The following is an 11,221-nucleotide window of genomic DNA, read 5'->3' on the forward strand; positions in this document are numbered from 1 at the left end:
TCACAAAAATTTTCAATGGAAATCATATTTAGCAACCCATGGAGGTTTGGATTTGGAGTCACACTCAGTATGAAAGTGGAAAAACACACTACAGGCTGATGCAACTTTAATGTAATGTCCTTAAAACAAGTCAAAATGAGGCTCAGTGTGTGTGGCCTCCACTTGCCTGTATGACCTCCCTACATCGCTTGGGCATGCTCCTGATGAGCTGGCAGATGATCTCATGAGGAATTCCCCAGACCTGGGCTAAAGTTCCTGCCAACTCATGGACAGTCTGTGGTGCAACGTCGCGTTGGTGGATGGAGCAAGACGTGTCCAAGAGTGCTCAATTGGATTCAGGTCTGGGAACGGGCAGGCCAGTCCATAGCACCAATGCCTTTTTCTTGCAGGAACTGCTGACACTCCAGCCACATGAGGTCTAGCATTGTCTCACATTAGGAGGAACCCAGGGCCAACTGCACCAGCATATGGTCTCCAAAGTGTTCTGATGATCTCCTCTCTGTACCCAATGGCAGTCAGGCTACCTCTGGCGAGCACATGGAGTCAGTTTCTGATTGTTTGAGCAGACACACACACACACACACACACACACTACCTGAGCCACTTGTGTGGGTTGTAGACACCATCTCATGCTACCACTAGAGTGAAATCACCTCCAGCATTCAAAAGTGACCAAAGCATAGGTACTGAGAAGTGGTCTGCTGTCACCACCTGCAGAACCTAGGTCTTGCTAATTGCCTATTTCCCACCTTTCGCCTATTCCATTTGCACAACAGCATGTGAAATTGACTGTCAGTGTTGCTTCTTGCGTGGACAGCAGTTCAAGTATGCTGGTGGTATTGCCTAGAATTCATATAGCATATTTAAAAATAAAATTTTACAAGCCTCGTTTATAGTCACTTTTATTCCATGTACTGGAGTCTTTAGTCAACTCCCCTACAGCTTTCTTAGAATTAGTTGTCCCATTAGTTGCAAAATGCATGCCTTTGGATTTTGCTAGTTTGTATTTGAACATTGATCGCTCAGTACATTTTTGAATAACTGAATTAAAAGACACCCATGAATACTTAAAGGAAAGTCATTTATTTACGCAGCTTTGATACAATTGCACAGATCTGAAATGCAGAGAAGCACCGACAGCCTGGAAGTTAAAAACCTCAGTTGAGCCTGAAGTCACATGGATGGAGCCATTCTTGAGAGCCGTCCGAGAAGAGGATGTCTGTACCACTATTTCAAGGAGAAGCTTGCCTTAGTGACTCATTCTAATCTGTGATAGTGAGTGGACCAAGGACTACGTTTTGTACTGCACCATGCTTCCCTGTGGAAAAAACAGTGTTGAGTCCTGTACAGCAAGAGCACAGTTATAAAAGTGTAGAAATGTATACCTGTCACTAGATCCCTCGTCTTTCTGGCCTTGCAGCTGGACTCACAGCAGTCACATAGACTGCTGTGTGAAGGGTCGTCAAGCAACTCCCAACTGAAGTAGGCAGAAAGAAATAATCACTGAGCTTCTGCCGATTCCAGGACAATTTAGTCATAGCTCAGCATTCAAGCTGAACTACAACATATCCAGTACTACAAACTACAGAGTCAAGTATGCGTTTTACCCATAATCTTTGATGTAGTGGCAGGCCTTCTTAGTATTGCCAAGTCCGTTGGGATCCCAAGCCACAAGGCTGCAATGAATAAACACCTGCAGGATGTATAGTATTCCACGATTAACCAACAATCTGCTTCGTTTCCTACATTCAGTTCTTGCAGTTAAAGACATTTACCTCTCCTCCCACAGCAAACTTGAAGGCTTGAAGGGATAGCCGGATCTCTGAAGTCTTTTGCCTGGGTTCAAATTTTGAGCGCGATTTCTTACTGTCGACAAGACATCTGAGGTTCAAGAGAAACAGATTATTTCAAGGTCTAGTCAACAAGAATACCCAAGTCAGTGCTTCTTGATAGCACAAGTTTACCCCTTGTTGGTGATTAATGGGTATAGAGAACTTTCAGGCTGCAACTCAGGTGTGGTGGCAGCGACACATTCATCAATGAGTAGCAGCAATGGCTGATGGGTCTGCTGCTCCACGCTAGCCATGATGGCGATGATTGAGCCCAGAGGGAATCTTGTAGATTCAGCGGGGCCTGAAAAGTTAGCTAGATTTACACAGAACAAGGTGAGTCGCAGGAATGTTTAGGACTGCTTCTATTTTCAGGCACTTTCAGATACCCACCATTCATGAGTCCAATATGAAATACTAGTTCTTCTAAACCATAGGTACTAAACACTGGCTCAAAAACCAGGGGGTACCAATCTCTGGGCCTGCATGAAACAGGTTAAAAGGTTGCATTTTTTTTTTTTTTTTTTTATTAAACATACATTTGCTTTTTTGTTCAGCATTCCATGTTACAACATGTCCACTTGCCTCTCAAATTCACAGACAATCAAGTCAATGTACGAAGGGATGACAGAATTAGGTGGGGTAATGTACGTCAGGTCATTGGCATAGATTAGTCGTTTGCCAGTAACCTGTGGGGAGGAAAGATGAGTCACCAACCTGTAGGGATAGACTGTTCTTTCATGCACATAGTTCTGGGCTACTCACAAGCCTCCTGAAGTTACAGTCATTGAAGTCCACAGTGAAAACAGCTTCCCTGTCTGTGAGGCTTGTGGGAAAGCAGCTTCCCAGACGGAGCAGTGAAGTGTCCATCTGAGATCTACCGTCTGTCCACACCAGTGTCACAAAACCACCTTTACAATCCAGTTTCATGTCTAAGTAGAGAGGGAGGCAGCAAAGGGGATAATTAAAAACATAAAATTCTTACCCTTAAATTCTAAAAAAGAAGCTATTTCTCATTTAGACATTACCTGCATTTACTGAACCTCTTGCCACCAGGCCCAAAACAGCTACACAATACCAAAGGGAGGCCATGATGACTGAACACTTGGTGCTGGTGCCACTGGTGTTTTTATTCTCTTACTACAGGCTAATCAACAAAACCAGGTTCACCTGCTGTGTGTTCGCAGCTACAGGTGCAGCAGCAACAAGGTGTTTGCAATAAAGAGTTCAGTTGATTTTGATGTGATGTGAGTCACATGATGCAAATCTTAATATTTGTCCAGTTTAGTCAGTTTCACATCACATTACGATCATGAAAGCAGTAGTACTGTAGTCTGAGAAGGTAACGAGATGTTATATCAGTATGAGGCAATTTCAGATCTAGACAGTCAAATTCAGAAAACAAAACCGGAACATTTACAGCCGGCTTGTTTCACGTCATCTCACAGAGAGCTTTAGTATTAAACTCAGACAGAGTCAAATGCCAGGGAATAAAAATAAGTTTTAAATCTAGTTTTAATGTTGGAATGCTGTTCCACAGTGTGGGGGCAAAAAATGTCTGAGTTTAACTCTAGATTGAGGGACAGTCTGAAACATCTGACGGTCTGATTGGAGGGACCTGGAGCATCACAGGGCTCTAAGAGGTCAGAGATGTAGGAAGGAGTTAAACCATGAATGACTAAACAAACAGGAGGATTTTGAAATCAATTCTGAATCTCAGAGAGAAGCTAAAACAGGTGGCTGTGAGGACCCAAGGAAAAGCTGCACAAGCAAGAGACAGTAAAGTCAATTGCAGTGTAGTCCAAATGAGAGGGATGCCTCTCAGATGGAAAAGCCTTAATTTTCCAATATGGAGCAGAGGGGTGGGGGTGTGTGCGCATATACAGTCAAATATTATACCAAGACTGATCACCAAGCTCAGAAAAACATCCATCCAGTTTAATTCATGGTTGTAGAGGGGCTGAGCCAGTCAGAGCTAATAGAGAAAGACAACTATTCACACCTGTTAACGCTCACACATTTGAAGTGTGGGAAGAAGCAAGAATATCCACAAGGAAACTGAACACATGCAAGTCAACTTCAGGGGTCCGTTCTTCGTACCTCGCTAAGTAAGTTAGCTGGATTTGATTGTTGACGATTTCGCGTGATCTCCGAAGCTCATCCGGGACTTGCTGTCATAGCAACAGATCCGTAAGCGTAAACCTGCTTGGGAGCAGGCTCACTTTATGTAAACAGGATTAGATCGCGGCCACTCAGGTATGTCCGCTTCATGTATAAGAAAGCAACAGCGATATTTAACCACTGTTTTTCCATAAATAAATATTATCAATGTAACTAAAGATAATGGATTTGATTCTTTTATTGATTCCATACAGATACATACAGGTCATTTCCTAAAAAAAAAGGGAAATGTACTATTAATCATTCTATTTCATGTATTTGATTATTTCAGATGTAATTCATATTTTAGAGTTGTAATTGTAAATTACTTCGTGTAATCAAGATGAGAGACCACGGCTATAAAAGCGAAGGTGGATTTGGGAAGTCTGCCGCAGCCATGTCCTGTCCGTATACGCGAGCAGCCCATTGCGGAAGGTGCAAGATTGATAAGGAGAGTTTTCAGAATTCAGCGTATATTGCGGGACAGACAGGATCCTTTAGCTCAGCGCGACAGTGTGCTCATTGAGAGATATCGATTTTCCCGTGAGGGTATTATTTACTTAACCAACTTGTTGACGAGGGGGTGCAGGACCACCACCTGTCTTTTTTTGCTCTGCCCTTTTCTTGGTTGCTGTTATAAACAAACAGATTATTTCAGGGACTCTTTTCAAGAGACTAAAAGCAATACAAGTGATAAATATTACCATTCTGTAGAATATTATATTTCACTTTTACTTGTTCCCATGTTCTAGTGGGTCCTGTCGTGGCTCTAATGTGAAAGAGGATATAATGTAATATAATATAATATAGTGTAATATAATAAATTTACCCTACCGCCTACTGGTGTTGGCCAGAGGGGCCGATGGCGCGATATGGCAGCCTCGCTTCTGTCAGTCTGCCCCAGGGCAGCTGTGGCTACAACTGTAGCTGCTTCCACCAGTGTGTGAATGTGAGAGTGAATGAATAGTGGCATTGTAAAGCGCTTTGGGTGCCTTGAAAAGCGCTATATCAATCCAATCCATTATTATTTTTATTATTATTAAATGACTTACTAGTTTAATTTGTCAGCAACTTTCTGCCAGCCCTCTCTCCTTGCTTTTGCAGCCTTTGCAGTGTTTCCTTTGGGTTTTAACTAAACTCTGAAACTCCTGAAATCCCTCAAGAGTTCTTGCTCTGCTGCCGAAAAATACTGAGCGCGCTCCTTCGACATTTTCGCGACCAAAGGGTTGCCGATCAATGTTTCTACTATCGATGCGTAGCCCCTGTTAAGCCACCCAGTGATCTCACATTACTTCAACCAGCTGTACTAATCGTCAACAACAGGTGTGTTCGCTCAAAGTTAGCGCGATGATTTGATCTTGGATGTAGTAAGCGAGGTACGAAGAACGGACCCCAGTAAAGCCCCAGCTTATTGTTTTGACCCAAGGACCTTCTTGCTCCGAGGCAATAGTGATACACCAAATGAGGTTTTGAAAATACAAGTATCTGAAGAGCACACACTGTCAGTTTATACAGAATAGTCATTTATTGGATTCAAATGCAATTCCAGAAATGTGACTTTTACATTTAGAAGGCATTTGACAGTAGGGCCCACCTTCCTACTGATGCACAGCATCTCTGAAAAGCAGCAGTATCACATAAAAATGGCTGGTGTTTGACAGAACAAGTAAGAGTTTACAATGTTTTAGTTATATCAAGAACAAGTATCATTTTACAGCAAAAACCCCAGAATAATGAATACGCAAAACAAAAATCACACAATCGTGACGTCCTCGGAGGTTATCCGCCATCAGATCCTTCAGTCATACTGCAGTCGATATCCGTTTTGACCAAGCTTCGTCGCACAGCTTATTTGAGCTGTGGGTCAGCTGTAGTGGCAGACTCCATCATTGTGTCACTGTCCCTCAAGTCAGATTGGTCCACAATGATTAGGGGTCCCAACACAGAATTGTGACTCGGACCGTCTGATGCTGCAAGGAGAGTTGAATTCATGAGTGGTGAAGCACAGCCCGCTTCTTTAAATCAGATGTCATTTGAATCCCTTTGAAAGTACAGGTCTGATAGCATGCAGTCACATTAAAGACACATGAGGTTACCCCATTCAACACCCCTCCTGGACCGAGACTTGCAGCTCAAGTCACAGCAGTTACAGAGGGAGCTTCGGGATGGGTCATCAAGCAGCTCCCATCTGGAGATGGGGACAAAAAGAAAAGCAGTCATGTGGAGCATAACTTCCATATTCAGCAAGCAGTGTTCAGCCTGTTAAATGAAGAATTAAAACACAAAACCCTGTAGTTCAGCAGTATGAAATACAGTTAAGTACAATTTTGCTCAAGAACACTTGAGCACTTTAAGTAAATCTCTTTTTTAAGAGTTCCGATGCTAAAAAGCTTATTAAATGAGTGTAACAGTAATGTCATTTCCATTTATCCAGAGACTGAGGAAAAAAGGTAAAAGACTTGTGAAGTACAAGTTGTTGAACTCAATAATCACCTGTTAGTTCCCTTTATATAATGACAGGCCTTCTTGCTTTCGGCAAAATTTTGAGGATCCCACACAGCCAGTTTACAGTGGATGTACACCTGAGGAACACAGGGCTCGAATTAAAGTTCCTTTAAATATTTATTCTTGAAATAATTTAACCTGTTCTCACCTCTCTAAAACCAAAGTTGAAGGACTGGAGGTAGAGGATGATTGAAGACGAGTGGTACCGAGGCAGAAACATCGAATTTTCTTTTTTGCTTTCTAAAAGACACCTGGAGAAATTGGTAAGTCAGATTACCAATACGCATCGTTTCCACTACACTGAGTACAAAGTCTGAACAGTACTGGAACCCTACCCCTTGTTTCCAATGATTGGGTAAACCTGGCTGCCGGGCCGCAGCTCAGCTGTGGGGGCTGCGACACATTCCTCCATGAGCAACAGCAGTGGCTGATGAGACTTCTGCTCCACTGCTGCCCATATTGGCATGGGGGAGCCCAGAGGAATGATGTTCGTCTTTGCTATGCTTGATAGCTCCTCTGTGGAAAAGTAAATGCTAAGTAGTGTGCGTTTTAACACGTGCTTGTAATTTGGCATGGTGAGAAGTTACCATTGAGAAGTGCCATGTGGAAGACCAGCCTGCCGTGACCCTCGGAAACCACATATCCAGGGTTCACGAATCGGGGAATCCAATCCTTGGGTCTGAAATAAAAAAAATATTAAGAATGGCAAGATTCTACATTTCATACAATTTCAGTTTGAGAAAAAAATACAAGTGTCACAAACCTTCTGTAAACACATTCAATGGGATGCACAAAATCTGGAGGGTTTGGCTTTGTCTGTGGCCTGTAGCTCATTTCATTCTGATAGAATATGCGTTTTCCCTTTACCTGCAAGACGGGAAAGCAAACAAGTGATTAAATTAGAGCTCACAAGTGAGTGGAAGCTACTGAAGTTGCATCTCTCAGAGTACAGTACCATTTTAGTAAACTTGCACTCGGAAAACATATAGTTAAACTGTGCTTCCCCCTCTCCAGAGGGCAGAACCTTCCACTGAGATGCCATGCAGTTTCCAAGAAACAGTCGCGCTGCATACGGCACCAGCTCCGCATTCACCCTCCATGTCACCCTCACGGAGTTGTTTGCACAGACCACGTTGATGTCTGGAAAAATAAAACAAAATCACGGTCATCTTTTATGTGGACAGAAACACTTAAAAATATGCATTTGTGTCTATACGTCTGAAATCCTCCCCCAAAAAGAATATATATACCTGCATTGGCAACAGTCATTGCAAAAACAGCCAGGACAAGCAAATCTAGGTAGAGATGAGTCCCCATGACTAAACAATCCTGTACACATTGGGACCAACATGCTTTATGAACTTCTTGCTTAATGACCTCAACCATCAACACCTGTGTGAAAGCAGAGCCCACGAATCACAGACTCAGAGTGCTCTATGAGCTCATCACTGTGTGATCGGGTGGACCTTGAATGAGTGGTATCTTTACTTTTACATTTCTTTTTCTTACTACATTTGCTTGACAGAATTTAAGTTTAACGCATTTCCTTCCTCTTAATCAGCATCTTTCTTCATCATGAGAAAAGATTAATGTTAGACTTGTTTTTTCTAGTTATCTTTGGAAATGCCCAGTCTTACAGAAGAAAGTGACACGTGTCATATCATAGGCCACTGAAACTTAGAGTATTACTTTCCATAAAGCTTACAAACTCTATGTGGATCAGTAACTTGACAAGCTTATTTGAGTTTACTTTTGTTGACATGCATGCAAGACTTGGAAGAAATATCCTAGAAAGCATAAATCAGGTAAACTTACATGTGCACGTTTAGTTGGCAGTTGTCTAAAATTTTATTTTTGCACCAACAACATAATTCCCAAAGAAAGCTGAAAAGTTTTAGCACAGTGGGCAGTGTCCTTAATGAACAGCTAGAGCACAAGAGAAGAAGAGGGAGGACTAAAAGATTATCTACAGCTGGTATTCAGTACCTGAAAGTCATTTCCTTAGGAAGGGTGGCCGTCAACAAGCCATTCTTAAGGAAGGAAGAAAGGGGTGAGGTATACCAAATTGCTCAACAACTGGACTGAAAATCAATGAAACAGGTCTTGGAGTGATGAGTCATTCTGACTGGAATTATGGTCTGTATGTATGGAGGAGGTTAGGAGAGAGGTGAAATAGTGAGTGTCTATATGGTGGAGGCTCTGTCATTGTTTGGGTCAGTATTTCAGCCACTGCTGTTGGGGATCCTGACAAACCCATTAATGCAGAAAAGTGCCATCAGACTTTAATCCACCATGGGAAAACATCTGAATGGCAACAGTTTTATTTTTCAACACACACACGCTGACAATGCAGTAAGAGCATATGTGAAGCAGTGTGGGATCACCATGACAGAGAATGGGACAAAAGGCAGGCGACATCCAGAGAAGAGCTTTGACTGTTCTTCAACTTAAAGGCTACCTGAAGAAATGACAAAAAAGCCGCCTAAGAGAGTTCAGACTGTGATAAAGAATAAAGATGGTCATACCAAATATTAACTTTCAAGCTCATTAGAATTGTACAAACTGTTTTTGCCTTATATTCTGCATTTATGTGTATTTTGTGTGCTTCAATAAATCACATTTTCCTGGGAAATTATGCGGAAATGACGAGTGATTCAAGACTTTTGCACATAAGGACTACTGTTTATATTTGTTCTTTTTGCAGTTCAAAATAAAGTATAGATGAGTACAATTCAGCTGTCGGAGGCAATATTTTTATATGATGTTGCATCACTACTGAAAATCGATTACATAAATCTATAATGGTATAGCTTTTTGGAAGTTTGCTTTTATTTAGCTGCCATGATTTTACTTACCAAAACTTTTGTACATATGGGGTATAATTCAAGCCGTACAAAAGTACATTCTTTTGTTCACGTGAAATCTGCCTGCGACTTTAGAAATAGATGTATTGAAATAACAGATATATTGAAATAACTGATCTTGTATTTAGAAGTTAATACGTCAGAGAGGAACAAAAATGCTGGTGTGTTGTGACGGCGTCATGTCCGGAATGTTAGCCCGTGACACAGGAAGTAAAGTCCGGTTAGCAGAAGAAGTAGATTGTTATTCGGCAATTTGCTGTTTAGTTCACCAAGCTGTTCATAAAATTTGTTAGTATTATTTTCTTCATTCAGCATGTTGATCAAAGTCAAGGTAAGAACATTACTTTCTTTGATTCTAGCCCGGGCTCCATGGGTGGTGTTCAGTCCCGTCTCTGTTTCTCGATATCCCGCTAATATCACAGAGCCGGTTCGCTCATTTATTTCAGGGCCTGGGGCAACAGAAAACCCAACTTACACCCGACATGCTGTGAAACAGATCAGTGTTAAGCACCCGATCATTCAAGCGAAACTGCTCTTTCTTCACTAAGTTGCTATTGTTTGACGTTTGCTAACACTCATCGTTGCTAACATCTAGTTTTGGTGACTGAAAACAGGTTAGCCCGTGCTGTACTACAACCAGTGAATACTTTATAGTTGTGACAAAGCAAAAAGGGCAAAAAATGTTTAGGGTTTACGCTACCGATGCCACGAGACTTCATTGTGTACTTGCGACCGAAATGTTGACGTGTTTCTAAAGTTTAACAGAGTCTATAAACAGAGATATGGCGACTTGGCTAGTAGTGAAAATAATCAGTTTTTCCATTAACCGGCACGGGCATCCTTTTCGAAACCGCTGTATGCAAATCCAGAGTTCAAATCATCTGGCAAAATTACATCAAATTTTGGATCAAAAATTTCCAAAAAAGTCCCAAGACATTTATTTTAACCGTAACTGTGTGACAGTGTTTATGTACAATAGTATAGTAGCTGAAATTCCCTGGCAGCTTGGCTCGAGCCCAGAGAAAATCCTTGGTGAATTCCTCCTTCTTCTTAACCATTTAGGATTGTGAAAGTTCAGTGTTTCTATAATCGTTTTGTTATGTTTCAGACTCTCACTGGAAAAGAAATAGAGATTGACATAGAGCCCACAGATAAGGTAACATCTTGTGATAAATAGTCCTTGTTATATGCAGCTGCTAGATTTTGTTGCTTAATCTCTTGTTTTTGCTCAAATCAAGGTGGAGCGGATTAAAGAAAGAGTGGAAGAGAAGGAAGGGATCCCACCGCAGCAACAGAGACTTATCTACAGTGGAAAACAGATGTGAGGCATTTTGCTCTGCAGCTATCTGCATATGATCTCCAGGTGTTCTCCTGCGAACTCTAATCATCTCCTGTGTTGTCTTGTGAACCTCAGGAATGATGAGAAGACGGCAGCAGACTACAAGATCCAGGGAGGCTCAGTGCTCCATCTTGTGTTGGCGCTAAGAGGAGGATCAACAAACCACAGTTGCTGCTTACCCCTGTCCTCCACGTCATGAGTCGCTGTCATCATGGGAAGCCGGCCGAGTGCCAACGCTTTAGGTGTCTGTCATCGTCTAACCATGTTTCAACGCAGAAATCTGAAATCCTCCGTTTCCAGGCCGACGGAAACGAGAAAACAAAACAAAACAAAAATCAACCGGAAACATTAAAAAGAAAAAAGGACGTTCTAATTCCTTTGTACTTGTTTTTGAAATCCCACACTGGCTTTCTGAGTTTGACCAGTTAATGCAGGCACCCATGAAGAGACAGTTTGACAACACTGTGGTCTTTTTGCTTGTGAATAAATGATGAAGTTGATCTAAGTGTTGTCCTCTGATATAT

The 11,221-nt window shown here is 41.8% G+C and overlaps 3 protein-coding genes across 3 annotated transcripts; 1 reads left to right on the forward strand and 2 right to left on the reverse strand.

Moving 5' to 3' along the window:
• Nucleotides 1-1,064: 1,064 nt before the first annotated feature.
• On the reverse strand, nt 1,065-2,963 carry LOC309693330 (zona pellucida sperm-binding protein 3-like). Its single transcript, XM_082512438.1, has 9 exons — nt 2,858-2,963; nt 2,595-2,761; nt 2,415-2,518; nt 2,223-2,311; nt 1,965-2,145; nt 1,776-1,881; nt 1,608-1,693; nt 1,386-1,477; nt 1,065-1,318 (listed from the first exon to the last, which is right to left on the reverse strand). Exons 1-9 carry the CDS (start codon nt 2,919-2,921, stop codon nt 1,263-1,265), a joined length of 945 nt encoding a protein of 314 aa, XP_082368564.1. The 5' UTR covers nt 2,922-2,963; the 3' UTR covers nt 1,065-1,262.
• A 2,528-nt stretch (nt 2,964-5,491) lies between these two features.
• LOC309693355 (zona pellucida sperm-binding protein 3-like) lies at nt 5,492-7,852 on the reverse strand. Its single transcript, XM_082512465.1, has 9 exons — nt 7,745-7,852; nt 7,450-7,634; nt 7,258-7,361; nt 7,082-7,173; nt 6,830-7,010; nt 6,643-6,745; nt 6,483-6,571; nt 6,086-6,177; nt 5,492-5,959 (listed from the first exon to the last, which is right to left on the reverse strand). The coding sequence occupies exons 1-9, from the start codon at nt 7,809-7,811 to the stop codon at nt 5,838-5,840; spliced, it is 1,035 nt and encodes a 344-aa protein (XP_082368591.1). The 5' UTR covers nt 7,812-7,852; the 3' UTR covers nt 5,492-5,837.
• A 1,674-nt stretch (nt 7,853-9,526) lies between these two features.
• nedd8l (NEDD8 ubiquitin like modifier, like) lies at nt 9,527-11,197 on the forward strand. Its single transcript, XM_082514561.1, has 4 exons — nt 9,527-9,689; nt 10,467-10,514; nt 10,597-10,679; nt 10,773-11,197. Exons 1-4 carry the CDS (start codon nt 9,672-9,674, stop codon nt 10,894-10,896), a joined length of 273 nt encoding a protein of 90 aa, XP_082370687.1. The 5' UTR covers nt 9,527-9,671; the 3' UTR covers nt 10,897-11,197.
• Nucleotides 11,198-11,221: the final 24 nt, after the last annotated feature.

Source organism: Aulonocara stuartgranti (assembly GCF_965226115.1).
Source record: "Aulonocara stuartgranti genome assembly, chromosome: 18".
Lineage (NCBI taxonomy): Eukaryota > Metazoa > Chordata > Actinopteri > Cichliformes > Cichlidae > Aulonocara > Aulonocara stuartgranti.

Excerpts from the sequence above, each read along its gene's own strand:
- LOC309693330 (XM_082512438.1), bottom strand. The coding sequence starts at position 2,921 with ATGGCCTCCCTTTGGTATTGTGTAGCTGTTTTGGGCCTGGTGGCAAGA. Across the intron at positions 1,882-1,964 it reads CCATTAATCACCAACAAGGG|ATGTCTTGTCGACAGTAAGA; the intron begins GTAAACTTGTGC and ends CTTGAACCTCAG. Across the intron at positions 1,319-1,385 it reads GACGAGGGATCTAGTGACAG|GGAAGCATGGTGCAGTACAA; the intron begins GTATACATTTCT and ends TTTTTTCCACAG.
- LOC309693355 (XM_082512465.1), bottom strand. The coding sequence starts at position 7,811 with ATGGGGACTCATCTCTACCTAGATTTGCTTGTCCTGGCTGTTTTTGCA. Across the intron at positions 7,635-7,744 it reads AATGACTGTTGCCAATGCAG|ACATCAACGTGGTCTGTGCA; the intron begins GTATATATATTC and ends TTATTTTTCCAG. Across the intron at positions 7,174-7,257 it reads ATTGAATGTGTTTACAGAAG|ACCCAAGGATTGGATTCCCC; the intron begins GTTTGTGACACT and ends TTTTTATTTCAG.
- nedd8l (XM_082514561.1), top strand. Across the intron at positions 10,515-10,596 it reads ACATAGAGCCCACAGATAAG|GTGGAGCGGATTAAAGAAAG; the intron begins GTAACATCTTGT and ends GCTCAAATCAAG. Across the intron at positions 10,680-10,772 it reads ATCTACAGTGGAAAACAGAT|GAATGATGAGAAGACGGCAG; the intron begins GTGAGGCATTTT and ends TGTGAACCTCAG.